Below are 27,887 nucleotides of genomic sequence, written 5' to 3' on the forward strand. Positions count from 1 at the left end.
ATGAGTCTGCTGCCTGAGATTCAGTCATTCTTTCCTGTGACATTATGTAACATCATTGTTCTGTTCATTATTTTTACCGCCTCCCTTCTGCTGCTGGACTTCATGAAACGGAGAAAAAACTGGCCCCGTTTTCCACCAGGGCCCCCTTCTATACCCTTCCTGGGCAATATGATGGATGTAGACTTTAAAAATCCACACATCTCTATGAGTCAGGTAGGTCACAATCAAGTATTTTTTGTTTGCCTCCTTGCTTGCCTCTCCTCACAGTGTTTTCCTCTAACTTTCTTCTGAACTAACCCAAACACTTTTATTGTATAAAAAAGATCTCATCCATCTTCAGCCCTCCCACTGCTCCCATAGCTAGCCCTAGAGTTAAACTGTCTCAAATCGCCTGTATTTTTTACAAAGCATGCATAAAGCAATATACCACTGGCTCATATTTTGTACAATATTGCACTCATCGTCTCCATAATATACATGCACTTACCCAAGCGCTATTTGTTTTACTATGTTCAATAACAATAACATGACACTGGACATTTAGATCCAAAACAGGATGCATACATCGGGAGGGGCCTGTAGAAACACAACCTTCAGGGGGACCCTTGGATGTTGTGTTACACCACTGATGTTTGCATCTATATATTTCCACGTTTGGTTTGCACAATGTAGCCACAGTAACATTTTTGCAATTTATTTTTTCTTAGCAGCCCAGATTTGTATTGCTCAATCAAACAGTCAATTAGATATCATGTTACCTATGATTACACCAAGATGTAATATAACTTTTTATATTGCAAAAAACATTGATATGGTTGATTGTTGCTTTAAGCTGTATACAGTTTTCCGGCCCAAAATGTGAAGCACACAACATAAGTTGTGGTGAGGAAGGGGTGATAGAAAACGGCTCCACCTGAAATTAGGGGGTAGCAGAAGCATTATTAACCCCTTAGGTCAGTTAATGACCAATGATCACCACGTCATGGCATTAAACAAGCTTAGAAAGCAATCTAAGATCACAAGATAGACATTCATAAAAACAAATGTTTTGATGGAGTAAATTGGATTGGCCGGATTAAAAAATGTCCAAAAAATGGCATAGGCACAGACTGACCAAAACAAAAAAAGTGCAATTCCCAAATGTGGCCTTTTAGCCCAAAACAACCAGACAAACCCATGAATAAGTGGTATCACTGTACTCGGGAGATGTTGCGGAACACATATTGGGGTGTTGTTTGGACATTGCATAAACCATGGGCTGTAAATTCGTACCTAAAGCACAATGTGTGTACAAACTTTGACAAAGGCTGGCGGTAGAATTAGTGCATGTAAAGAGTTAAAACACCAGATTTGAAATACCCTGGAATGTCTAGTTTAAAAAAATATAGGGTTTGATGGGGTAAATTGAATCGGCCAGCTTTGAAGATGTCCCAAATAGGACATTGTGGCAGAAGGACCAGATGTCAAGGTTCCAAGTAAAAAAATGCGCATTTCCCAAATTTTGCCTCCCAAATAACCTGACAAACCCATGCATAGATGATATTACTGTACTCAGTATTACTATATTATGTTGCTGAACACATATTGGGGTGTTGTTTGACAGTGGCTTACACCAAGAACTTTATATCCATACCTGATGTCCAATTTGAGTGAAAAAAATACAAAACAAAATTACTACCACAAACTTTGGCAAAGGCTGGTGGTAGAATCTCGTGCTTGGAAAGGGTTAAAATACCAACAGTTAAAATACTTTGGGGTGTCTAGTTTTTAAAAAAAATATGATTTGATGGGATAACCATGGGGGCAGTATGACCAGGTGTTAAAGCTCCAAGTTAAAAAATGTGCACTTCCCAAATGTGGCGTTTTACTTCCGAGACAACCCGACAAACCCATTCATTGGGGTGTTGTTAACAAACCCAGGCACAAAATTAGGAGGGGGAAGAACTACTACACCAGGGGTGTCCAACCTGCGGCCCTCCAGCTGCTGCAGGACTACATATCCCATAATGCTCTTTCAGCTAAGGGGCTGACTGAGGAGTATGGGAGATGTAGTCCTGCAGCAGCTGGAGGGCTGCAGGTTGGACACCCCTGTACTACACCCTAGGCTTATTCTTGCAACATTTTTTCTCACATCAATAGAAATGAAACATTGTTTATCAAACATTGTTTATCGCATGATGTCCTATGGAACCTCCATGTGTACAAGTCAGCCACTTTTACTCCTCAGACAGTTTTATGCAGGCGTTAAGAATTGTGCCTCACACTAAGACAGTTACTCAGTGTAGTAATATGACACGCAGTCACAACCCTATTTTGTCATGACTGGCACAACTGCCAAAATCCAAGCAAAGCAATAGTCACTGAATCTTTCTAGGTTAAAAAACATTTGCACCAGGATTTCAATACTTTTAAGGGAAGTGTAAGTGTTCTGCTATAGATTATACACTCACTGGCCACTTTCTTAGGTACACCTTGCTAGTACCTGGTTGGACCCCCTTTTGCTTTCAGAACTGCCTTCATTCTTCATGGCATACTTTATTCAAGGTACTGGAAACATTCCTCAGAGATTTTGGTCCATATAGACATTGCTGCAGATTTGTTAGCTGCACATCCATGATGGGAATCTCCTGTTCCACCACATCCCAAAGGTGCTCTATTGGATTGATATCTGGTGACTGTGGAGGCCATTGGAGTACAGCAAACTCATTGTCATGTTCAAGAAACCAGTTTGAGATGATGTGAGCTTTGTAACATGGTGCATTATCCTGCTGGAAGTAGCCATCAGAAGATGGTCATAAAGGGATGGACATGGTCGGCAACAATACTTAGGTAGGCTGTCGAGTTTAACGATGCTCAATTGGTACAAAGGGGCCCAAAGTGTGCCAAGAAAATGTCCCCCACACCATTACACCACCCACCACCAGCCTGAACCATTGACACAAGGCAGCTGGAATCGAGACTCATCAGACCAGGCAACATTGTTCCAGTCTTCCATTGTCCAATTTTGGTGAGCCTGTGCGAATTGTTACCTCAGTTTCCTGTTGTTAGTGGACATGAGTGGCACCTGGTGTGGTCTTCCGCTGTTGAAGCCCATCTGCTTCAAGGTTCGATGTGTTGTGCACTCAGAAATTATATTCTGCATACCTTGGCTGTGACGAGTGGTTATTTGAGTTACTGTTGCCTTTATGTAATCTTGAACCAGTCTGCCCATTCTCCTCTGACCTCTGACATGAACAAGGCATTTTCCCTGCCATCCCAGGTGACAGTAAGGATAGACTCCTCCTCCGTACCTGAGATAGGGCAGGACTCAAAACTTTAAAAGCCCCTCCCCTCCTGCTAGCCCCAGTGTTTTTTCCTGGCCTACATCAGGTAGGGGGGACTCGTCATCCTTTTTGTTATTTTCTCCGGCTCTAGGCTGAGCCGTGTTTCCCTGGGCTAAGCCCCCTTCCTGGGGGATACCTTGCACCTTAACCTGGGTGGCTGGTGCTGCGCTGCCCAGCACTTGCTACCCTACCTCGATCGCAGCGACGGTGGTCATCGTGATGTTGGTCGCGGCTGCGGCTCCGCTGGCTGTGTTCGGCGGAGTCGCCAGGGTAGACGCCGGTGCACCTCTTACGTTCCAGGGAGGCTTTCCGGTCAATGATTCAGTGGCTAGATGCTGCTGTTGCAGCGTGCTGACGGCGGCCATAATGGCGTCGACCGACTTCCGGTTCAGGCTTTCGCACTTCCTGTAGTGCGTTCCAAGTCTCGTTCTTGCTCAAGATTTTAATTTTTGGCGCCAAACCTCCGCTGTTGCGGCTTACTGCCTGATTTCAGCCATTTTTTTCAGTATATATGTAAGGTAGGGGATTTTGCTGCTTTGTGTGTTCCGGCTGTTTGCTTTTGGCTGGGTGCTGTTGCATCTTTAGTTATGTCGGCCCCAGGGGCGTAACTAGAAGCCTCAGGGCCCCGGTGCGAGAATCTGTTAAGGGCCCCCCCAACCCAATCTACCCTCCTCTCACACCATCTACCCCCCCCTTCTCAGGCTATCTACCCTATCCCTACCCCCTTCTATCTACATTTTTTTTTTGTTTTTATTTCCTTTTATTCGCCAACCTGACCCCCTCCAGTTATGCACATCTGCCCCAGGCTTGCCACTCTGCCCCCTGATATGCCTTTTAACCCCCTATATGCCTCTCTGCCTCCAGAAATGCCTTATACCCCTATACGCCACTCTGGTTAAAAGGCATATAATGGGACAGAGTGGCATATAAGGGGGTATAAGGCATTTCTGGAGGCAGAGTGGCATATAGGGGGTTAAAAGGCATTTATAGAGACAGAGTGGTATATAGGGGTTAAAAGGCATTTCTGGAGACAGAGTGGCATAAAGGGGGTTAAAAGGCATATCATGGGGCACTCTGCCTCCAGAAAAGCCTTATGCCCCCCTATATGCCACTCTGCCTCCCCGATATGCTTTATACCCTCCTATATGCCACTCTGCCCCATGATATGCCTTTTAATCCCCTATATGCCACTCTGCCTCCAGATATGCCTTTTGACCCCCTATATGCCACTCTGGGAGCTTTCACCCTTCACGCTGCTCTGCTCCCATCACTAGGCGGCCATCGCATAGGCCGGCGCTGCTTTAATACATTTTTAAAATTTAATATGGCAAGCCGGACCAGCTTGCCATATTAAATTAAAAAAACAAGTATTATAGTAGCGCCGGCCGGCTGCATCAGCACCCAGCGGTCGCTTAGATTAGATTTCGGGCAGCCTGGGGGGCAATTGTCCCCCTGCCCAGCTTGCCCCTGGCGCCGGAGGCGGCTTCCAATCCCGCTCCGCCGGCCGAATCTGCGGGCCCACCGGGAAATTTCCCGGTATCCCGGTGGGCCAGTCCGGCCCTGCTTGGGCCCCCTTGAGTGGCAGAACTCCAGGGCCCGGCCGCAGTCGCGACCCCTGAGACCCCTGTAGTTCCGCCACTGGTCGGCCCCTGATAACTCTGAGCCGCCCTCTGTTGAGGACAAGCCTAAGAAAGCTGTTGCTAAGTTCAAGCATGCCCAATGCTCCGGGTGTCACAACGCTTTGCAGGATTCAAGGAAGAAGCTCTGCTCCGCTTGCCTGAGATCCGTAGCAGTTTCTGAGCCGTCTGGGGCTAGAGAGTTTTTGACCTGGCTTAAAGAGGAGATGCCTATCACCACCGTCCAGCAGTGCAAGACCCTGCTCTCCTGGGACGTCAGCCTTTGTTATCTGACTCTGAATTTGACTATCCAGAGGTAGAGGAAGGAGAGATCCGGGAGGAGAGTTCATTTTTGTTCCCGGTGGAAGAGGTTGAGACTTTGATTTCCGCTGTAAGGCCAGCCATGCATTTGGAGTGACCCCTTCTTTGGTGCCAGCTTCTCCAAGCAGTCTTTTCCTGTTCATCCTGCGCTATCTGACATTAACAAGCAGGAATGGCACGACCCGGAAAAGAGGGTTAACCTGTCCAGACGAGTTAAGTGCATGTTTCCCTTTGATGAGGACTTTGCTCATTTTTTTGCTACCCCGCTGGTAGACACTGCTGTTATGAGGGTGTCCAGGAAGACTGCTTTGCCGCTTGAGGATGGCTGTCATTTCTCTGACCAGATGGAAAAGAAAGCTGAAGCTAAGAAATCATTTGAGGCGTCTGCTGCCGTCCTTAACCCCTTAACGTCCATTGCCGGGTCAGGCACGTCATGCAGAACGGTCACTTAACGACCTATGACGTGCCTGACACGTCATGAGACTTAAACAAGCTTAGAAAGTGATCAACGATCACTTTCTAAGCTTAAACGGTGTTGCTGTAATGCCTCGATGTCGAGGCATTCAGCAACACCGAGATCGGCATGATGGGCCATGTCTGGCCCCTCCCCGGGGCGTCAACATCTGCCATACATTGTATGGCGGCGGACGCCTGTTTTAAAAGCGTTTAGGAGGCGATCAACGATCACCTCCTAAACTTCAATGGTGTCGCTGGAATGCCTCGATCAGGAGGCATCCAGCGACACCAAATACTTACCCCAGGGCGGGCTGTGACCGCTCCGGAAAGCGGTCACAGCCGCAGCTGCACGCAGTCTTCGCCATCCGCAAGATGGCGGCGGCCCGGGAAAAAAAATAATAAAGTTGAAAAAGTTCGCTAGACGGTCTCCAGACCCTCTAGAGAACTCTGGCTCCACTTGCAGGTTGAATACAGGTACTGCATTCAACCATACAAGTCAATGGAGCCCAGCTTTATAATCACTATGTGATTAGTAAAATATTTAAAAGAAAAAAAAAAAAACATTTAAAAAAAAAAAAGGAAAAAAAGAAAAAGCTTAAAAAAAACATGGTAACATTTAAAAATTATTATGCTTTAGAGGAACTATCCAGTTCCAGCAAAATGTAAAAAAAAAAGTCCAAAAAGAGTAAAATAAATAAAATAAAAAAATAAAGTTTATTATTATGAGCAAGTGCTAAAATTAGCGCTGTATCTTCCCAAAAATCCTGACGTGGAAAAATTTAAATAAAAGCATTTCAAATACCCAAGGGGTGTCTAATTTAAAAAAATGAATGGTTTGATGGGGTAAATTGGAGTGGCTGGGCTCAAAGATAGGGCATAGGCACAGACTGACCGAAATGGGGGGAAAAAAAGCGCACTTCCAAAATGTGGCATTTTAACCCCAAATACCAGACAAACCCATACATGTGGGGTATGACTGAACTCGGGAGATGTTTCTGAACACATATTAGGGTGTTGTTTGATAGTGACGTATACCTGGAGCTATACATTTATACCCAAAGTACAATTTGTGTGAAAAAAATACAAAAAAAAATACTACCACAAAGTGTGGCAAAGGCTGGTGGTAGAATCTGATACATGGAAAGGGTTAAATACTACCATTTTAAGTACCTTGGGGTGTCTAGTTTTCAAAAATATATGGTTTTATGAGGTAAATTGTAGTGGCCAGGCTCAAAGATAGGGCATAGGCACAGACTGACCAAAATAGGGAAAAAAAAGCGCACTTCCCAAATGTGGCCTTTTAACCCCAAACAGCAGTCAAACCCATGCATGGGTGGTATCACTGTACTCGAGAGATGTTGTTGAACACATATTAGGGTGTTGTTTGATAGTGACGTATACCTGGAGCTATAAATGTATACCCAAAGTACAATTTGTGTAAAAAAAAATACCAAAAAAATACTAACACAAAGTGTGGCGAAGGCTAGTGGTAGAATCTCATGCATGAAAAGGGTTAAAATACTAGCATTTGAAATACCTTGGGGTGTCTAGTTTTCAAAAATATATAGTTTGATGGGGTAAATTGAATTAGCCGGCTTCAAAGATGGTCCTATTAGGACATGGGGGCAGAATGACCAGATGTAAAAGTTCCAAGTTAAAAAATGTGCACTTCCTAAATGTGGCGTTTTACCTCCCAAACAACCCGACAAACCCATGCAAGGGGGGTATGACTGTACTCGGGAGATGTTGCTGAACACATATTGGGGTGTTGTTTGAAAGTTATGTATACCAGGAGCTGTAAATCCATACCTGAAGAGCAATTTTAGCGATAAGAAACACAAAATAAATGACTACCACAAAGTTTGACAAAGACTGGTGGTAGAATAAGTGCATGGAAAGAGTTAAAATTCTAGCATTTGAAATACCTTGGGGTGTCTAGTTTTCAAAAATATATGATTTGATGGGGTAAATTGCATTGGCCGGCTTCAAAGATACCTGAAATGGCACATGGGGGAAAGAATTACCAAATTTGGAAAAAATGGTTTTGAAATAGCAAAACGCTACTTGTACTTAATGCTCCATAACGTGCAGAAAAAAGCAAAAAAACATAAAAACATTGGGTATTTCTAAACTCAGGACAAATAGTAGAATATATTTAGTAGGTTTTTTCATTAGCTTTTTTGGATGAGTAAAAGATTTTTGGGGTAAAAGTCAGAAAATGTGGGTTTTTTTTACATTTTTCATCATATTTTATAATTTTTTTTATGGGAAATTAGATAATATGATTAAAACAATGGTATCTGAAGAAAGCCCTTCTTGTCCTGAAAAAAACAACATTTAATTTGTGTGGGTTCACTAAATGAGTGAAGAGAAAATTACATCTAAACACGAACACCGCAAAAGTGTTAAAACAGCCTCGGTCCCAATGGTACAAAAGGTAAAACAAAGCCTGATCCTTAAGGGGTTAAACCAGGAATTGCTTCTGCCTCAGTTTCCAGAACAGTCAAGATTTGGCTGGAAGAGGATTTTGCTTCCAAGACCTCCAGGGAGACTATCCTCAAGAATGTTGCTGCCGTGAAATTGGCCGTGGATTTTCTCTGTGATGCCTCCATTGAAAACATCAGGATGACAGCCAGAGCTTCGGTGCTTTCAGTTGCAGCTAGAAGGGCCTTGTGGCTTAAGGCCTGGGCGGCGGAGAATACCTCTAAGAACAGACTTCTTACTATCCATTTTAAGGATAAGACTTTATTCAGGGAAGAGCTGGAGTACCTTTTGGAGAAAACCACAGGGGACAAGCATCGGATGCCTCAGCGAAAGCCTCCTACGAAAAGACGGCAGTCCTTTTGGCAATTCTTCCCGGGACAATCTAGAGGCCATGGTTCTAGATTCAACCCCTCGTCCAGAGAACAAAGCTTCCGAGGCAGATTCCCTCGAGGAAGGGGGAGATTTGACAGACTCGCCTTCCCCAAAGTGTTTCAAGACCCCAAGAACTCTGCATGACACCTCCTCCTTTCCGATGGGAGGAAGGCTTCGATTTTTCAGGGACAGTTGGTTCTCACTCACCTGAGATCCTTGGGTGAGAGCCATTGTATCGCACGGCTATCGTCTTCAATTTCGGACCAGACCTTCAGACCGTTTTTTGATCTTCCTCCAGACCAGGCAAGGCGGTCATTTTTTCTGGTCCCCAAGAGGCCGGGATGTCTTCGTCTAATAATAGACTTACGCTTTTTGAACAGTCACCTCCAGTTTGTCTGGTTCAAGATGGAAACCGTAAGATCCACCCTCGACACTTTATGCCTCAACAACTTTATGGCTTCATTAGATCTGAAGGATGCATTTTTCCACGTTCTCATCCATCCATCTCATCAATGTTTCCTGAGAGTGGCGATTCCTCGGGTTCAGCGGTCCAGCATTTTCAGTTTCAAGCCCTTCCATTCGGATTGTCGGTGGCCCCAAGAGTCTTCACAAAACTTTTGGCAGTTGTGGCGGCCCATTTCCGTGTTCAGGGAATTTCAGTCATTCCTTATCTGGACAATTGGCTTATCCATGCCGGGTCGGCGCCAATTCTTCAGGTTCACCTTTCCACGGTGGTCAACACGTTACAAGATCTCGGCTGGATTCTGAACGGGGACAAACCCTGCACCGTTCCCTCTTAACAACTAGTGTTTCTGGGTTTTTGCCTGGATTCCTGCTCCAGGAAAGCTTTCCTTCCTCCTGCCAGGATCAAGGGGATTCGCTTCCTAGTGCGCAGGGCTCGCTCTGCGCACCGAAGCTCCTTGAGGTTATGCATGTCCCTGCTGGGCAAGATGGTCTCCGCAAGGTATGCGGTGCCCTGGGCTCTGGCCCACATGAGAGTTCTTCAAAGATTTGTCCCCAACCAGGCTTGTCTGTCTTCCACCGCATGTCAGAGCTTCCCTCTCCTGGTGGCGCCAACAGAACATCCTTGGTGCGGGGAGAAGATGGTCTCTTGTCTCCAAGGTACTTCTCACCACCGACGCCAGCATCAGCCGATGGGAGCTACGTATCAGAACCTGTTCGTGCAGGGTCTCTGGTCTCCAGCTACGAAACTTCTTCCCTTGAACTGTCTGGAGTTTCTTGCAGTAGAAAGAGCTCTGCATCACTGGGAACATCTGCTCGCCGGCAAGGACATTTTGCTTCGCTCCGACAATCAGGCAGTGGTAGCCTATGTCAACAGACAGGGGGGCACAAGAAGTCCTCGACTGCTCCGTATATCGCTCAGGATTTCCTTTTGGGCACAGGCCTGTCTCATGACTCTGTCCGCTGTTCACCTCAGAGGGACTTTGAATTCTCAAGCAGATTTCCTGAGCAGAACTCCTGTCCTGAGCGGCGAGTGGGCTCTGCATCCGGCAGCCTTCGACCTCATCGTCCAACAGTGGGGCTTACCCGAGATCGACCTGATGGCATCCAGAGACAATGCTCAGATTCCTGTCTTCTTTTCCCTCAAGCCTCAGGATCATCCCTTGGCGATAGATGCCTTCTCCCAGGAGTAGAATTTCCGTCTCGTCTACGATTTTCCTCCATTTGCTCTGATCTCCAGGGTCCTACAGAAAATCAAGAAGGACCGTGCCTCTGTGATCCTGATAGCACCAGACTGGCCAAAGCGCGTCTGGTATTTGGACCTGATCACTCTAGGTCTCTCTCCCCCTCTGAAGCTCCTGGCTTGGAGAGACCTTCTGCGTCAGGGTTCATTCCTGCACCCAAACCCTGCCGTGTTGCACCTGACGGCCTGGAGATTGAACGCAAACTGCTGAGAGCGCAAGTTTTTTTTTCCTGTGGCTGAGACTCTTATGCAGAGTAGAAAGAAGGTTACCTCTCTGCGATACATTAAGATCTGGAAGAGATTTCTCGGTTGGTGTTGTTCCAGGGGAATTTTGCCATCTTTCTGTTCCTTGGCCTCTATTCTGGACTTCTTCCAGGAGGGATTCGACAGTGGACTTCAACCTTCTACTATCCGGGTGCATATTTCTGCCATCAGAACCAGGATGGTTCCGTGGGACCCGAATCTCGTCCTTCGTAGACTCCCATTACCTCCCTTTGAGCCTCTTCAGTCGGTTTCTCTGTATTTATTATCACTGAAGACAGTCTTTTTTTAGCCATTACTTCTGCTCGTCGGATTTGTGAATTTCAGGCTTTGTCTACGAAGGAACCGTTTCTCCGTTTTTCCCCGGATAAGGTGGTTCTCTTTGTACTGCCGGAGTTCGCACCCAAGGTTCAGTCCGCTTTCCACAAGAACCAGGAGATCGTGCTGCCTACCTTTTTTCCTGCTCCTGGCTCAGCTGAAGAAGAAGCTCTTCACACTCTCGTTCTGAAGAGATGCCTCACCATCTATTTGGAACGGACTCTGCCCCTGCGTAAGTCCTCTCGTTTGTTTGTGGCCTCTTTGGGGCCCAACAGGGGTGTCAGCATCTCCAAGTCTTCCATTGCTAAATGGATTGTTGCGGCCATCAACTTGGCATATTCGGCAGCCGGCAAACCTGCTCCTGTGGGGATCTGTGCTCACTCTACTAGGGCACTCTCCACTTCCTGGGCCGAAAGATGTTGTATTTCGCCTGACCAGATCTGCAAGGCAGCTACTTGGCGAACTCTCCACGCTTTTGTACAGCATTACCATCTCGACCAGATGGCTCAGGAGGACTCTCTTTCGCTCGGAAGGTCCTTGAGGCTGTTTTGTCTCCTTAAGTTTACTCACCCTTCTGCTCAGGTACATCTATCCTTAGTGTCACCTGGGATGGCAGGGAAACAGGAACTTCTACTTACCGAGAGCTTCTTTTCCCTGCCAATCCCTGGTGACAAGTTTTTGTTCCCTCCCTTCCTTTTATTAAAATTTTGTTGCATCAGATTGCTTTTCCTGTGTGGTCTTTGGTATTCACTGGGGTTAGTAGGAGGGGAGGGGCTTTTAAAGTTTTGAGTCCTGCCCTATCTCAGGTACGGAGGAGGAGTCTATCCTTAGTGTCACCAGGGATTGGCAGGGAAAAGAAACTCTTGGTAAGTAGAACTTCCTGTTTCTCCACACAACTGCCGCTCACTGGATATTTTCTGTTTTTCAGACCATTCTCTGTAAACCTTAGAGATGGTTGTGCATGAAAATCCCAGTAGATCAGGAGTTTCTGAAATACTCAGACCAGCCCATCTGGCACCAAAAAACATGCCATGTTCAAAGTCACTTAACTCCCCTTTCTTCCCCATTCTGATGCTCTGTTTGAACTTCAGCAAGTTGTGTTGACCATGTCTACATGCCTAAATGCATTGAGTTGCTGGCATGTGATTGGCCTAATAAATTGGCCAGTGAGTGTAAGTGCTAGTTGCATTTTCTATCAGTTGTATTTGAAATCCAGTAGAAAGTATTTATTTTTGAAAAGTCAAGACATATTTAATCATCATGAGAATATTGGCAAACAACAAACTGTACAAGCTAAACTTGTTTCACTGGGCGCTTACGCATAAGCATCAGTCATGAATACCCTATTGAAAAAAATCTCCAAAAATTGCTCAGCAGCAAGTACTGATACAATGCAGTGGATTCATTTGTTTTTATAGTTGAACTGTATTCTGTTTTACAGTGTGCATGGGAAATGGTGGAGTAATGCAGGCCTCTTCGGCTAGGTTTGACTTCATTTTCTTGAAGGTGCTTCCTAGAAGGTTGCACATAGCCCACTGGTTTGCTTATTGGGCTGATGTTTGTGCATGCTTTTTGCAGGTACTGTTGTAATTGTGAATAGTACAGCAAATAAAATATGGGGGCCCTCATGGGTTTAGAAGTTGAGGTTATCTCAAAGGGGATAGCATTCAGTGAAATACATTGCACCAAATTACCAAATGGACCTCAAGCCAGTCCATATGATTATGTCAGCGTAGCTGCACATTATGTATGTATTTATGTATGTGTTGTGTGAGAGGAGGTGCATTTACTGGTACCTGAAATCATATGTATGTGTATGTATATCTGAAGTGTGCATATATTTATGTATTTCCCATTCAACAGGTAAAAAGGATAAATTACTAAAAGAGCAACTTTAAAATAATTGTGTTGCGTCATTAAAGTTCCAAATGATCAACAGGTTTTAAAGCTTAGGGCCATAATGTTACTGAAAAACAAAGTGATACTAATTGATTTCAATTATAACATAATATTTTTCTAATAGGAAGATCTGTTCTAAAAATAAGCTTGAGCAAGTTGAAGAGTAACTTTCACCATACTTTCAGTAATGTAATGTTACTAAATAACAATTTAACATGCCTCGTGGAGTTCACATACATAACCAGCAAATGCTGCCATCTCTATATTTCCCTTTAGTCACCATACATTTTGTATGATCAATGTATACTTTCAGTTAATGAGGTGGTCCTAAATGTGCAGTATGCATGACTACAATTCTAAAATTACAATGACAAACTGCTACCTAATGCAGAATAATATAAAAGACAACTAGCAGAACAATGATAATGACTCTTAAAATAGCATGATATGTGATACCAAGAATATTTGCCTAATGCAGTCAGACTTTAAAGTGTGTCATAAGAGTTAATGTCTTACATGTGACCTCTTGATGCCAAAAGGTATTTAACAAACATTTGGTTGTGTTTCTTAACAGCTGAGTAAAAAGTTTGGGAATGTCTTTAGTCTCCAATTCTTTTGGAAGAATGTGGTGGTGCTTAATGGCTTTGAAGTCATGAAGGAAGCTTTAATCAACAAGTCTGAGGATATCGGGGATCGTCCTAGATTTCCAATATACAAGAAGCTTGGGCATACCCCCAACAGCCAAGGTATCATTTTGCTAAAACTGGTTAAATCATAGTGGAATGATTACAATTTATTGAATGTTACACACTAAAGTCAAATATGTGTCTGATTCTGTAATTTTCTTATGCAATAAGGAAATAATTGACAATACGATACCCTTCATATACATAGAAAAAAGATATCAGCACAATCATTTAAGAGTTACAATTTCTGGAAATCAAGGTATGTTTATTTAACAAAATACATCTAGGTTTGGTGCTAGCACGATATGGTACATCCTGGAAGGAGCAAAGAAGATTCACACTATCAACCCTTAGGAATTTTGGCATGGGAAAGAAATCATTGGAGCAAAAGATAACAGAGGAAGTTGGATTTTTATGTTCCAGATTCCAAGATGAACAAGGTAAGTGACACATGACAGATGACAAATGTGGTCAGTGTGGGAGCTATGTTTTATAACATGTCCAGGATGCATGCCTATATACTCCACCATTGCATTTCTCTATTGTGGCTAGGTCACATATTCTCATACATATTTTACAAAGATTGCAGAACAATTTGGGCACCTAAGGTTTAGCCCTTATGCTTTTAAAGAAACAATACTCTGTGGTACACAGAAAATGTTTCAGCTCTTGTTCCAGAAATATCTTTTTAGTGTAGGTCCCTCATAAAGCATAATGATGTCAGTGAGTTAAAATAGCGAATCACCTGCCAATTCCATCTTTTCTTTTATTGCAGATCCCATGTGTAGCCACAGGCCGAATACACATGGTCTTATGCTGCTAAATTATTTACAGTTGCTGGCCTTGAAGTGCCAGGACCAGGGCCGGCCCTACCATGGAGCAGAGTGGGGCCCCAGGCGGCACTTTTGAAGAGGCGGCACTTTGCTGCCCCAAGCGCCTTTTTTTTAATTTATTTTTTAGCGGAGAGAGAGGGGCGCCGAGTGGTTTTCGCTTATCAAGTTGTCAGTACCCGCTCGGTGCCCCTCTCTCTCCTCTGCGAGCCCTCTAGCTCGGTCTCGGTGCCGGCTTGTAATGCTGAGCGCCGGAATATGACGTTGAGAGTGGCAGAGCAGGGAGACTCACCGCAGGACTGCTGAAAGGTAAGTGAAGTACATAGGGTGGCATTTTAAACTTCGCCCCAGGCGGCATTATGTCTTGGGCCGGCCCTGACCAGGACCAATTTTAAATCCTTGATACTCCTAAAAAAAATGATTGTTTCCACTGATTGGGTTCCCGTGCACATGAATTGAAAGAGATATTCGATCGCTGCATTAGTTGATCTAACACCGGTGCTGACTGCCAGGAGATGTGCATAGGCAAACACATCTTATGAACAGAAAATAGCTGGAGAGGGGGCAAAGGGGAAAATGCAAATAGAGGGATTCTGCCGAATTTCCCCGTGCATTTGCAGGCAGGAACATTATTTATTAAAGTGTATTTGTTTTACCTGTAAAATGCGTGAAGATCTCTGATCAAAGTAGGAACCTACTTCATTTATTTATTATGATTCATTTGTTTACTTTCTATTCACAAATTTAATTTATAAAGAAATAAAAATTAATAAATAATGTATATCGATTGGATTCAGAGTTCCATTAATAATACTACATAATACATATTACTATTTCACAAGAAATAAAATACAGTTGACTGCAGGAGAGTCAAGTGGATACGATTCAACCTGATACTTGCTTGCAGGCCCGGACTGGCCATCGGGCACACCGGGCATTTGCCCGGTGGGCCGGGCCACGGCAGGGCCGCATTTACTTAGGGGCTGATGGAGCTGCAGCTCCAGGCCCCTACCTACGGCCGCATTAACGCAGGGCATAAGGGGCACCTGCCCCTTAAGCCCGCCGCAACTGCAGGTCCGCCACTCTAGGGGGCCGGGAAGTCCCCACCAAGGCCGGCCTTACAGGTCTGCGGCCGCACAGGGTTTAAATAAAAACATCGGGGTTTTTTTTCAACTTTATTTAACATCCTCCATGTGGATGGAGGTTGTTAAATAAAGTTGGGAAAAAAAACCTGATGTTTTAATTTAAACCCTGTGCGGCCGCAGACCCCTAAGCCCGGCCCTGGTGGGGGCTTCCCGGCCCCTTAGGGCAGGGCCGACCTTTGGGGTGTGCGACCGCACAGGGCGCCACACTCCAGGGGGCGGCGGGGGGCGGTCCGCACCGGGTGCCGCTCATCAGGGGGTGCCGACTTGCGGCACCCGGCACTCCTCCAGAGACGGACAGTAATGTCCGCCGCTGGAGGAGCAGGCTCGCAAGGGAGCGGTATCGGAGGTCTTTAACAGACCTCCGGCTCCCTTGAGTAATCACTCAAGGGAGCCGGAGGTCTGTTAAAGACCTCCGATACCGCTCCCTTGTGAGCCGCGCGGCAACAGCTGCTGTACGCCGGGGTCTGTTGTCAGATCCCGGCGCACAGCACTGAAGCCGCGCCCACCGCTGTCCGTGCCCTCTGACCCGGAAGAAGACAGAAGAACTGAAGAAGAGGGAAAGAAGAAAGGAAAGGTAGGAAAGCATTAAGTGAGAGTGGATTGGTATGTATGTGTGGTTTGGTATATATACGTGTGGATTGGTATATATGTTGATTGGTGTATATGTGTGGATTGGTATATGTGTGTGTGGATTGGTATATATGTGTGTGGATTGGTATATATGTGTGTGGATTGGTATATATGTGTGTGGATTAGTATATATGTGTTGTGTGGTATATACGTGTGGATTGGTATATGTGTGTGGATTGGTATATGTGTGTGGATTAGTATATACGTGTTGTGTGGTATATACGTGTTGTGTGGTATATGTGTGTGGGTTGGTGTATATACGTGTGGGTTGGTATATACGTGTGGATTGGTATATACGTGTGGATTGGTGTATGTGTGTGGATTGGTATATGTGTGTGGATTGGTATATGTGTGTGGGTTGGTGTATATACGTGTGGGTTGGTGTATATACGTGTGGGTTGGTGTATATACGTGTGGGTTGGTGTGTACGTGTGGATTGGTGTGTACGTGTGGATTGGTGTGTACGTGTGGATTGGTGTGTACGTGTGGATTGGTGTGTGTGTGTGTGTGTGTGTGTGTGTGGATTGGTATATATGTATGGATTGGTGTATATGTGTGTGGGTTGGTGTATATACGTGTGGGTTGGTGTATATACGTGTGGATTAGTGTGTACGTGTGGATTGGTGTGTACGTGTGGATTGGTATATGTGTGGATTGGTATATGTATGGATTGGTATATATGTGTGTGGATTGGTGTATGCGCGTGGATTGGTGTATACGTGTGGATTGATGTACGTGTGGATTGGTAAATGCGTGAGAGTGATGGGTGTTATGCTGTACCATTTCCAATGTCTTTTTCATGATCTAATTATGCTCTAAAAGTACATCATAACTCCCATCATTCTATACTGTTCCATACAGTGGCAGAGCTGGGAGGCAGAGGCCTTGCACCCCCGCCGCAGGACTCCTGAAAGGTAAGTGAACTTCAAAGAGGGAGAGGGTAGATAGTTAGGAGGGGGTAGTTGCGGCGGGCTTAAGGGGCTCTGCATTAATGTGGCCATATAGGACCAGCCAGTCTGGTCCTGACTGGGCCTATTTTAAGGTGGGGGCCTGGAGCTGCAGCTCCATCAGCCCCTAAGTCAATCCTGCCCTGCCACAGGCGCGGTCGCAGTTGCTGCTTGCTCCGGCAACAAGGTAAGTAGGGTGAGGGAGGGGGGTGCAGTGAGAAGTGGGGAAGGGGGTTACATAGTGAGAAGGGGCAGATAAGATGTGGAGAGGGGATAGTGTGAATGCGTATATGAATGAATGAATGAATAAATGTGTGGATGAATTGTGTGAATGCGTATGACAATTAATGAATTCATGTGTGGATGAATTGCTTGAATGATTTGTGAGACTGCATTAATGAATGTGTTAATGATTTGTGTGAATGATTAAATGCAAAGATGGTACATGAAGGGTGGGCTTTAACAATAAATAAATAAATAAATATGGGCTGCTCGGGCTTAAATGCCCGGGCCTATTTTTTGTCCCAGTCCGGGCCTGCTTGCTTGCAAGTTGCAAATGTGAGTTGGAACCAAGTTGGACCCCCTATTATGAAAGGAGGGTGACATCACACCCTTCTTGCTCCCAGTGCCCAGTGAGAATGGAGCTAATAAAATGTAAATTAATGAAAGATGCTGGCATTCTGGGGAACAATAGTTTTGGAATATATATATATATATATATATATATATATATACTTTATATCTATATGTTTATGTGTGAGTAGTTATGCTTTGAAGCATTTGTAACTTCATTAAAACTATACACATATATATTTTAATTCATTAGCTAGTAATTCTATTTAAATTAAGACTTTATTATGCGCTGTAATTTAATTCCCCATGGTGCTTAATTTACAGAAAAAAACCTTTGGATTTGAGGTATTTCATAAGAATGATCAGAGTTTTTCTTTTCCACAGGCCAACCCTTCGATCCTTGCTTCATCATTAATAATGCAGTCAGCAATGTGATCTGCTCTATTGCCTTTGGAGATCGCTTTGATTACAATGATGAGAAATTCCAAAGACTGCTCTATCTTATGAACAAAACTTTAACCAGAGAGTTTGGACTGGTGGCTCAGGTAGTTTACTATCTAGCTTTAACTGTATATTTTCAGTAACATTAATACAAACGGTGGACTCATCTCTGGTATTAGTACCAGAGATGTCTCTAGGCTTAATGATTCTCCCAACAAAAGTTAAAAGTGGCATAACACAATTAATGTTGATTCATTGATTAATATGTTAGTGTTCCGTTTATAAATCATTCAAGTACTGAATAATAGTTTAGCATCTCAGCTGGTAGCTCTCAATGGTATCAGTTGCTATACCTGAATACAAATTACTTTTTTTTTTACAATATCTTTATCTTTATGACAAGGAATGGTTTTCACTAAGGGCATTATTATAACCATGTGGTTGCTACTATTTCTGTGTCACTACAATTAATATTTGTGAAGGACTATTAAATAATTAATAAAAAGTATCAGACTCATCTTTATAAAAATATTATTTGCCTCACATATAAGTAATCTTTCTTAACAACCATCTATACCACCTTCGATACAGCCATGTAAAATCCCAACAGGTATATTCTCAATAGTGTCTAGGATATCATTGATGCGTATGTTGTATTATTTTATTTTGTATCATTTTGTTATAGTACCGTAATTCTTTGATCCTCCTTCTATCCAGAAGATCAAACTACCTAGCTGATTCCCTGCAATCACAGGACTATACATAGTAATAACTCCACTACCACAGATCAGAATTTGATGCGGCTATAAGAGGGCCAAAAGTGGAACCTTAATAAAATAAAGGGTTGGCGGGCTCCTGCTCTTCTTTGCACTGGGGGAAGCTGGATATTTATCCTTAGACTCCATGCTAGGAGCCTATTGGCAACAGCATCCGCCACAGAAAAGAAGGTAGCACCTGGCTTTCAAGCTATAGCAATAATTTAAAAAAGGCTGTCTGCTTCCTAGTAGTTAAGCTATGAAGACTGGAAATTGCTCTTGCAATGCATAAAATAACAATGATAATGTGAATTTTGTCTTCTAGGTTTTAAATGAAATTCCATTTCTAACAAATATTCCTTGGCTTATAAACTATGTTCTGAAATATGAATATGATATTATGACGTTTCTAAGGGAAATGGTTTCAGAGCATCGTAAAACTTGGGATCCTGATGACATCAGGGATTTTATTGATGCTTATCTTCTGGAACTGGAAAAGGTAAGCAATGTAATGATTAAAAATGCAAACTGTTTGTCTGTTTGGACTCAAAGTGCAAATGAGTTACATGGGATTATGTTTTAAGATTTCAAAACTAAAGTTCAACTTCCATATTTGCTACTGACAACTCGCATTTGGACTTGCATTTAGTAACAGTCAATGTACATCTGCTTGACACTGAGTCAAATTGATGTGAGTTTGAGAAAACAAACAACGTATTGTTTTACTAACCCCCAAGTTGCTTGGAAGGTATGAATGCAAATTGCAACACTCCAAAGGAGATGAGGTGTCATGTAACCACTCCATAAACAGTCTCTCATCCCATACCATGTGGAATTGATAGGTTAAAACATAATAAAAAAAACTCTAAGGGGGACATAGAGTCCACCTATTTCCCACCACCTATCCTGGTATGCAAGACAGTTTAACCCTTTTGAGTCCTTAATTCTCTTTTGCTACAGATTGTAGGGGTTTAAAGGAATTTAAATATATTAAAATAAAAACCTACCTGTGGCAGAAGTACATTGCTGAGCCAGACACAGCTACCCCCCTGGACTATGCAGTCTCGTGGGCACTTGCCCACATTCAACCTGGGCATCAGGACCATGGTTCCTCCTGTGGGGAAATATGGGGGGGGGGGGTCACTAGTCATTACAGGTTAAAATGTACACAGACAATCTGCTCACACCATGGGAGGCCCATAAAGTGGTCCAGGGCCACTGTCTCCCTAGCAATAGTACTCTACTTCCTGGCATCCCTTCAGATGTCTGGTGCTAAGACCAGCCTGGCACTCATGGTGACAGATCCCATCAGGGAGAGTGTGGTGTTTAAACCAAATATAAAAAGGTTTGTCTACTTTAACAGATATTTAATAAGAGACACAAACATACAATAAATGAGTGACAGCCCAACATACAATGCAACACTTTCCAAGACTAACCTGCAACCTAAAGGTCCAACATAACCCAGCACACCACCGATTACCCCATCCATGCAGGATGGTGGGCAGAGAGAGACTGAACTAAGATTTTGCATTCAACAGGCATATTGAATCACTGTAGGTGTGCCCTCATTAACATATCAACAGACATGTAATACAAGAAGAGTTCAACTGGCAAAAACATAGAGGGTTGTATCCAGGGGGATCCCTCCTCTGATTGCTCCCTGTGTGGTGAGCAGAGCGAGGTGGTAGCATCCGCATCGGCGGACGTTACGGAACAGAATACTGCTCTCCGTTCTTATGCCGGTAAGGGAGGAGCATGTGCACAGCGGTAGAACGCACGCCCAGGAGGCGTTGTGTTCCACCGAAGATCTGATCGCACTACTGAGCATGCACGGATCAGTTTTTCTTCAGGGCGCGAAATCCAAATCTATATAAAGCTGTGTAGTCCAGGTTTGCAGCAGTGAGGCTTGTCAGCACTGGATATCCGTGGCACCAGCCCCTCCACGCGGATTGAGGAGTTTTAAGGTAAGATTTATGGATCTTAATCTTGAAAAGCCACTGTCCTGTTATTTTTTTCTAAATATATTTATTTTACAAAAAAAAAAATTCGGGGGGGGGGGGTAGATGTCTGGTCCGGTTTCTCCAGAAAAACCTGAAAGAGATAAAGCGTTAAATCCTGCTCCTAAGAAGGCTGCTTTTAAGTCCAAACATGTATTGTGCGCTGAGTATGCCACCCCCTTGCTGGACAGCTGCAAAAAGAAGTTACGCAATCCCTGCTCAGCAGAGCTTTTGGCTAGAGAAAAACAGAAAGACATGCAGTCTTTTTGGGTTGATTTCAAGACAACCTCGCACAGACTTTTGAAATGTTCAAAACAGCGTCTGTTAGCCCTTTTGAGCCCAAAATGGATAAGTCTCGTAAACGTAGATGGGCACACTCCTCTCCTGAATCTGATTTGTCCTCTGGAGAGGTTTCCAGATCTACTAGTTCAGGCTCTTCTAGAGAGTATTCAGAGGATGAAACCATCTTTCCTCCACAAGAGCTTCGTAAATTTTGCAAAGAAGTCTCAAAGCTGCCTCAAAACCTGGGACCTCTAGACCTGGAAAACATCCTAAAGGGTTTCCTATGTTACCTAAGCTCTAAGCTCTCATGCATAGGGAATGGAGCAATCCTGGCAAGAGACCCTTTATTTCCAAACACTTTAAGCAGCTGTTTAAGCTGTTTAAGCTTTAAGGTTCAAAAAGAACCACAATCCCTATTGGTGAAGTGTCTGGTCTCGAAGACCCTATGGATAAGAAGCTTTATGGCTAAGATCATGGATAAAAAGCTCAGCTCTTGTCAGAATGCCTCACTCTTGTCAGAAATGGTGTGATAGTCAATCCCAAAACATCATGAGTTTCAGGGTGTCTACTCCAGACTGTTCCTTGAATGTTCGCAAAACCAGATGGATACTTCCGCCCAGTTTTGGAGTTAAAAAGAGTCAATGTCTGTATTCCATACCAACATTTCAGAATGGAAACTATCCTCACGGTCACCCAAAATCTGGATGTCAACTTCAGTGTCCGAGCACGTTTTAGCCCAGCTGAACTGGTGGAGGAGGACAGATCATCTCACCAAGATGTCTCAAAAATAGGCTGGGGAGCTAATTTAGCCTCTTCAGACAGGGCAAGTGGTAGCTAAACGATCTGACGCATATAAGGGGAAGGGACAACGGTATTGCAGATGACCTCAGCAGATCCCGTTGGTCCCAAACGAATTGGTCCCTGGACAGAAGAATCTTCTCTATCCTAGTGCTAAAATTCGGCCTGCCAGAAATCGACCTCATGGAGACCAGAGAAAACAGCAAACTTCCAGTTTTTGCCTGTCTGTAACAGATGGGACAACCCTCAGGTGTTGGACGGCTTGTTGGTGACATGTAGGTTCTGGATGGCTTATGGTTTTCCTCCGGTGGCGATGATACCTTGTGTCCCCCTCAAGATTCAAGCAGACAAGGCCAGAGTCTTGGCAATTATCCTGTATTGGCCAAATTGGAGTTGGTTCTCAGAGCTAAGAAGAATGGCAATTTCATTTTGGGAGCTTTCAGTGTCAGCCCAGCTGGTGGAGAACAGGAACTTTTCGCCAGAAGTCATTTGGATGTTCAGTTTGACGGCCAGGCTGTTACATGGCTGATATCCTCCTTAATTTGGTTCGAAGGTCCACCTCTAAAATTTATTTTGGGGTTTGGAATAAATTCATCTGCTGGTGCTACAACAGGGGTTTGGATTGCTTTTTACCATCTACGAGTTCCATCCTTGAATTTTTGCAAGATGTTTTTTTGCAGCTTTTAATGTCTCAACCCTAAAATGGCAATTATTGGCCCTGACTTTTCTCCTGTCAGATTTGGCCTCACCGACATCTCCAGAAGAAACTCTATGGCACAAATTAGATGTCCGAAGAGCTCTATGACTCTATATACATCACACCGCTCCTTTTCGCAAAGCGGATCAATTATTTGTATTTTGATCATCAGTTTGCGCAGCTTCCAAGCACACTATCCAGATGGCTTACAGAGACTATTCTCATCCCATATTACAGCTCACTCCACAAGAGCTATGTCAGTGTCATGGGCTGAAAAGACTTCCGCATCTCTTGAAGGATATATGTAAGGCAGCTACCTGGTCTTCCTTCAATACATTTGTCCAGCATTACCGACTAGACATCTCCTCCTCTGCGTCAGATTTCGGGCGCAAGGTGCTCCAGTCAGTGTCCTCTTAACTATTCCCTACCAAAAAGGGATCTTGCTACATCCCCTCTGTACTGCCACTATTTGTCAGGAAAAAACAGAAATTGTTTGTTTGGGCAGTACTTGTTTCCCTCCCTCATGTTGCCTGTATTAAATATATTTTTTGTGTTCTTGATACTTACTGAGGATGGGTGGTCCGGTATACTCTTATGGGGTAAGAAGGAGGAGGTGTCATGATTGACTCATGGAATATAGTGGATGCATGGAAGGGTAATCCAGCAGAGGTGGTTAATTCCTGTGTGTTAGCATTCAATGGGTTAATCTGATGTTGATTTAAATTGGTTTCTTTGTACATGCCCTCATGTTTTCTTGAAACTGAATCTGATTTAGAGGCAATGCAGGGACCTCAAAGCAAAACTCCATGATATACTCTGATCATCATAAGAAAACATCTGGACTTAAGGAGTTCCAAAAGGCCTACTTATTGGATAAACTTGTGAGTGAGGGTCCTGTGTTTAAGTCCCTTTGTTTTTAAGAACTGTTTGCTGTTTTATTTTTATTTTGTATGTCTTGTTTTTTGTAATTGTGGCACTGTGTAATCTTTGTCTTTTTGTTATTAAAATATTCATAATCTAAGTCGGTCTTTGGGCTCTAGTATTGATATCCACAAACCCTAAGAGAGGAAAACACGTTACCATATTGTTATTAAGTTCTTCAGGAGATATATATATATATGTTGTTTGCCCGGGGTTGGGTTGATATATATATAGAGATAAATGTTCTAATTCGGATTTCTCACGAATGCGGTATCAAAATCATGAGTGGAGGCAGACTACCTGGGGGGATACAGGCAGGATTTGGGGGTTAATTTGGTGTAATTCATGCCTTGTTAAGGGGTGAAGTTAGTAAATCCAGAAGCCTGGTGCTATTAACCCCTTCATGCCCACGCCCTCCACACAGTCACGGCTTGGCAAGTAGTCCTGACCGTGACAGGAGGAGTTGGGGGGAGGCTTAACCCTTTCTATTTTAGCTCCTTGTCCCTAGGAAGAACATCAACCCTCTGTACTGCCACTATATTAAGGAAAAAAGAATTTACGGTGAGAAAAAAAAATTCAGTTTTTTCATTCACCATCAACTTGCAAGCTACTTTCAGATGATATAGTTGGAAAGTTCCTTTCCTACCATTTTGTATGGACTTTTTCCAGGAACTCACTCAGAGTCATAGAAGAAGATTGGAACTTAATGTGTTGTATTAAATGTGATTTGCCAGGAACTACAGTTTTGCAGGCTGATCCTCAGCTTGCTAAGACTCCACTCAATCATTGACTCCTGGTACCCCAGCCCTTGGACTTCTGTCATATTCTCACCCCATCCTCAGGTGTTATTCCTGTTGCAAGTCCACTATTTCTGCACCTATGGAACTGTTGAATGTTTTTCTGTATGATGTGATTGCTGTATCATCTTTGTATTTTTCATTACTTTTTTATTTCTGGTGTAATGCTTGTCATAGACCACATGCAAATGCTATCACTGTGTGTACTTGGTTAAGTTGCTACTGGTCATTCCCTAAATTGCTTTTCAGTTTACCTTGTATGTAATCTATGCTGAGCTTCTGAATAAACTCAATCAAGCTACTTTTATACATATTGCTTGCAGATGTTAGTATGCAAGCATTTGTGACTTCAGCCAATTATGGTTAGTTGTGGTAACTTTGATGCAACCAACCACTCAACTTTGGTCAAATAAGAAACCTGTTTCAGTTTCCTTAATAATAACACGCTGGCTTGAGAGCACATTACCTTCTTGTCAGCAAAAAGCCTATTGATGTTTTGTGCTTGATTATCCAGTTTTCCTCATCCCAATACTGAAAGGCAGAAGCAAAGAAGCAACCTTTTACGTTTTATATGTAACAATAATTACTTAACAGTATAATCATCATGTGTAAAAACAGTTATTACAAGATTCAAAGCAGCACTTTGAAAGCAATCCTCGCAAATAAAAATAGTAAATTAGGGAACAATGCATTATGAATCCATATGATGATCAGTATGCTAAAATAAAACTTGTCTTTGCAGGTAAAAGAAAAAACTGATAGCAGCTTTAATGAGACTAACCTGCTATTCACAACATATGACTTATTTTCCGCTGGGACAGACACCACATCAATCACTCTGAGATGGGCCATGTTCTTCATGATGTTACATCCAGAAGTCCAATGTGGGTATTGTTTAGTATATAGTAGCTACATAAGATTTGTTTTTAAATATTGTTGGCTATGTTAAGAGTATTTTTCTCCTGGTGGTAATTTAAGTAATAACAATACACACGCTAAAACAGTTATAAATGAAAGCCATCTGGTTGCTAAACCCCATCTGGTTTAATTCATCTACCCATGAGTTGCAAATGAGTTGATGTGAGATTAACTCTTAGAGTGATGACCACCAAAATATATTTTTATTACCAAGCTAAGCACAGGAGGCTAGCTAGAATGTATGTATCAACTACATGGAGAATACTGCCTCATTTCCCTTCACTAAAAAAATTAATGCAAAACAAAAAAAAATGCAGTAGGCTTGAATGTATGTGCGCGAGTTATACAAGGAAGCCTCATAAGCATCAAAGCGAAGCCATATCAGTCATATGATTCAGTAGTTTGTTAAATGGGACATAGAGTTCTAGTAAATTTCTATCTATCTATCTATCTATCTATCTATCTATCTATCTATCTATCTATCTATCTATCTATATGTCATTTTATGCTGCATACTCTATTAGATATGTATACATATATTAAGTGAAATAGTCAAATACTGCCTATAGAGCAAGTCATTAAATATGTATAGCAATATCCATATGTTTATCACAGTGAATGAATACCATATTCTTACTCAGTGAAGGTCCATAATGAAATTGACCATGTAATTGGAAGAGGAAGACAGCCAACAATGGCAGACATGTTAGAAATGCCATACACCACTGCAGTGATCCATGAAATCCAACGATGTGGGGATATTGTACCTCTGGCTTTGCCACATATGACTTACAGAGACACCGAGATACAAGGATATTTAATTCCCAAGGTAAAATATCTATTTAAAATCTCCAAATGTGTTCCAGAATTTCAACATAGATCAAAATATGTAGTTCTCATATGTAGTTATTACATTTGAATAACTACAATATTTTATTATATATGTTATCTTTGTGTTAATGCAAATGTGTTCATAGAAAGCAGAGGCTTCTAACTGTATTTATTAACCTGTAGTTGTCAGTCGAGTTAAAGTTACAACTGCTAGATATTTGTTAGACTTAAATATCAAAATTTCTCTGTGACCAAAGATCAGTCGAAACCACAGCTTTTAAGACTTAAATAGGTTGATTTATTTTACAAAGCTTATGTATACATACAGAACCAATCGTTGATAGATGATAATGACAAGCTAATATATCTTGAGTGCTGTACACTTTTCTTATTGAAACAATGTCATAGAGAGTGGAAGATAGGGAGTTGAGTTATAGAGGGATAGAGAAAGTAGGCATCGAGAGGATAGAGATAATCTCCATGTTATCTAATGAGTTTTAATAGTCATTTTCTATATTGGTCAGTGTTAAGTAATTACCATCTATAGCAAGGGCATATCTATAAATTTTACCATTAGATTATATCATACAAGTCGTCCAAAGAACCTCCCCTAATAGTTCTGTTAAGACACATGTTCCTATCATTCATGTTTCACTTACACCTAATGTGAATGTATATTTAGAATAAAAAAACAACCAACTCACATAATCATTCCTCAATATCATGAAATGGTCTTTTTGTTATTTATAAATCAATTAAGGCATTTTAAATATATTCTGTAAATGCTGACATTTACATTCATAGGGTACCACCATAATTACCAACTTGTCATCAGTCCTTAAGGATGTGAAGGTCTGGAAAAAACCAATGGAATTCTACCCTGAGCATTTCCTGGATGACAATGACAAGTTTGTGAAAAAGGAAGCCTTCATGCCATTTTCTGCAGGTAATAGAAGACAGGGGATCAAAAAATTAATAAATGATCAAAAAAGATGTAATACAGACTAGACTTGTGTGTTTTCGGATTCATACAAATTTTATTCTATGAATTTTGTCACTACTTCTTCTCTTGACTCTTCTTGTTCTACTGTCTTCTTTCCTCGTCTGCTTTTCCCCATGTCTCATTTCCTCGTCCACTTCCCCATGAGCCAGGCCTCCCGTACTCACTTCTGCAAAAGGGTGGAGCCTTCAGGGACATCATCTGCCTGTGACTTTGCTCTTTTGCCGAAGTACTCCAAAAAGCCAGAGAAAGAGAGCTCCATAATTTTTACATAAGTGTACCGGTAGACCTGGTTCACAGTGAAGTGTATGAAGAAAGAAGACAGAATAACAAGAATAGCCAAGAAAAGAAGCGGAGCTGTGGGAAAGGAAACTGGGACACAAAAGTACTTTACTGCACTCTACATGCAGTAAGGATGGCCTCTTACTTATGGGCTGCTGGGACTGAGGTGCCAGGGCTAATATACTATATCTACCATGAAGTAGGTGGGTTTTTCTCCCATTTCATCAAATGTGTAACATGTTTTGAGAAGTGAAAACCCGTGTGGTTTTGTGATTTCACAGTTAATATGAAATGTTCATATTGTCAGATACCACTACACCTTTCGGCTCTTTTCCCAGATACTTTTAGTTTCCTTTGAGTGCTAAAATGAAAGTGTCCACTAAATGTGTAAAATAATACTTTTTTGTTCTCAAGGTCGTCGGGCATGCCTAGGAGAGCAGCTTGCACGCATGGAACTTTTCCTGTTCTTCACATCACTCATGCAGAGGTTTAAAATAGAGATACCCAAGGACCATCCACTCCCAAGAGGAAAAAATGGCGTGTATGCACTTATGTTTAGCCCATATCCATACAAAATGTGTGCTGTAGCAAGAATGTAG

The 27,887-nt window shown here is 42.8% G+C and overlaps 1 protein-coding gene across 1 annotated transcript; it reads left to right on the forward strand.

The window, feature by feature from the left end:
- On the forward strand, nucleotides 1–27,887 carry LOC149284403 (cytochrome P450 2D15-like). The gene is made up of 9 exons (XM_089496805.1): nucleotides 1–213; nucleotides 13,330–13,501; nucleotides 13,729–13,881; nucleotides 17,951–18,111; nucleotides 19,088–19,261; nucleotides 25,000–25,141; nucleotides 25,817–26,004; nucleotides 26,811–26,952; nucleotides 27,703–27,887. Exons 1-9 carry the CDS (start codon nucleotides 1–3, stop codon nucleotides 27,885–27,887), a joined length of 1,530 nt encoding a protein of 509 aa, XP_089352931.1.

This window comes from Sceloporus occidentalis, unplaced genomic scaffold, assembly GCF_023333645.1.
Source record: "Sceloporus occidentalis isolate IW3139 unplaced genomic scaffold, rSceOcc1.0.p SCAF_94, whole genome shotgun sequence".
NCBI lineage: Eukaryota > Metazoa > Chordata > Lepidosauria > Squamata > Phrynosomatidae > Sceloporus > Sceloporus occidentalis.

What these genes read in the sequence shown, in the direction of transcription:
- LOC149284403 (XM_089496805.1), top strand. Translation starts at nt 1, where the DNA reads ATGAGTCTGCTGCCTGAGATTCAGTCATTCTTTCCTGTGACATTATGT. An exon ending in GCATACCCCCAACAGCCAAG is followed by an intron (nt 13,502 to 13,728) that starts GTATCATTTTGC and finishes AAATACATCTAG; the next exon opens with GTTTGGTGCTAGCACGATAT. An exon ending in AGTTTGGACTGGTGGCTCAG is followed by an intron (nt 18,112 to 19,087) that starts GTAGTTTACTAT and finishes TTTGTCTTCTAG; the next exon opens with GTTTTAAATGAAATTCCATT.